This window comes from Leishmania donovani, chromosome 36 (assembly GCF_000227135.1).
Source record: "Leishmania donovani BPK282A1 complete genome, chromosome 36".
Taxonomy (NCBI): domain Eukaryota; phylum Euglenozoa; class Kinetoplastea; order Trypanosomatida; family Trypanosomatidae; genus Leishmania; species Leishmania donovani.
Window position 1 is genome coordinate 973,153 of NC_018263.1, and position 1,725 is coordinate 974,877.

The following is a 1,725-nucleotide window of genomic DNA, read 5'->3' on the forward strand; positions in this document are numbered from 1 at the left end:
CCCACCCCCCACCCTTCGCTTCAGCCTCCTCCGTCCATACGCAAAGTTGGGGGCAACCTCCGCGGTCCTCTGAAGATCTCTAGGTTCTCGCTCAGCTCTGTACACTACCTCTTCGCTTGTTTTTTCCCTACTTACCCCCACACCTACACGCCGGAACAGCATGTCCGCCGGTGGCCGTGAGACCGCGCCGACGAACCTGATTCGTCGCCGCAACAAGGACGAGACAAACGGGGATGTCAGCGCCGCCGCCGACCGCTTCCGCGACCGCTTCGAGAAGGCAACCCTCGAGGAGCGCAAGGCCGCCACCACGACGATGGTCAACGAGTACTACGACCTGGTGACGGACTTCTACGAGTACGGCTGGGGCCAGAACTTTCATTTCGCGCCGCGCTACGCCGGCGAGACCTTCTTCGAGTCCCTCGCGCGCCACGAGTACTTCCTGGCCGCTCGCGGCGGCTTCATGGAGGGCGACCACATCGTCGACGTGGGCTGCGGCGTCGGCGGTCCGGCGCGCAACATGGTTCGCCTCACGCGCTGCAACGTCATCGGCGTCAACAACAACGATTACCAGATCAGCCGCGCTCGCCGTCATGACGCGCTCGCCGGTATGAGCTCCAAGATCGACTACGTCAAGACCGACTTCTGCAACATGAGCTTAGCCGACAACACCTTCGACGGCGCCTACGCCATCGAGGCCACCTGCCACGCAAAGGACAAGGTCAAGTGCTATAGCGAGGTCTTCCGTGTCATCAAGCCCGGCACCTGCTTTGTCCTGTACGAGTGGTGCATGACCGACAAGTACAACCCCAATGACGAGTACCACCGCACAATCAAGCACCGCATCGAGCTGGGCGACGGCCTGCCGGAGATGGAGACGTGCAAACAGGTGATCGAGTACATGAAGCAGGCCGGCTTCGTGGTGGAGGAGGCCATAGACGTCATCAGTCAGTTCGAATCCAGCCCCATCAAGAGTATCCCGTGGTACCAGCCGCTGGTCGGCGACTATTCGTCCCTGCAGGGCCTGCGCTCTACCCCGATTGGCCGCATCCTCACGAACGTCATGTGTCGCGTGCTGGAGTTCGTGCGCCTAGCTCCGAAGGGCACGTACAAGGCGACGGAGGTTTTGGAGGAGGCTGCGGAAAGCCTGGTGGTGGGCGGTCAGCTCGGCATCTTCACGCCGTCCTTCTACATCCGCGCTCGCAAGCCGTCCAAGCAGGCTTAGGTGTCGAGGTCGCAGAAGGACGACGAACGCGCTGGCTGCTGCCTTTACCTCCGCCATGCCTGCCCGCCAGATGTGTCGTCTTCCACTGGCTGCGTTTCCTTGGCCATGTATGCACAGGGCGCAGGTACGCACGCTTCTGCTGAAGTGTTTTGTTTTTCCGTGGTATGTTGCCCACGCAGCTGTTTTTGTTTCAAGAGCCCTGGACTTTTTTCTTGCTTTGCAATAGTTCGTTAGTTGGCGCGTGTCTCCACTCCTCCCCAGGCACTCTCCTGCGCGTGTGCGCGGAAAGGATAATAACGAATAGTACAACTTTCGTAAACGGAAGTTCCCTTGACCACTCATACGAACGTACACGTGCGAGGAAGGCCAAAAAGATTAAGCAGAGGCCGGCAAGGAGTCCGCTCAGTGTGCCGGTAAGGTGGTCTTTCCTGGGGGTGTGTCCAGTAGTCCCGGAAACTGCGTGCCTGTCTGCCTATTTGCCTCTGTCAACGTGCGCACCTCTG

General features: G+C 59.9%; 1 protein-coding gene across 2 annotated transcripts; it reads left to right on the top strand.

The window, feature by feature from the left end:
* Positions 1-160: 160 nt before the first annotated feature.
* On the top strand, positions 161-1,222 carry LDBPK_362510 (sterol 24-c-methyltransferase, putative; the record flags this gene model as incomplete). Of its 2 annotated transcripts, none has more annotated exons than XM_024473496.1 (1): positions 161-1,222. In XM_024473496.1, one exon carries the CDS (start codon positions 161-163, stop codon positions 1,220-1,222), a length of 1,062 nt encoding a protein of 353 aa, XP_024329265.1. Both variants share the same exon structure in this region, with proteins under 2 accessions (XP_024329265.1, XP_003865366.1).
* Positions 1,223-1,725: the final 503 nt, after the last annotated feature.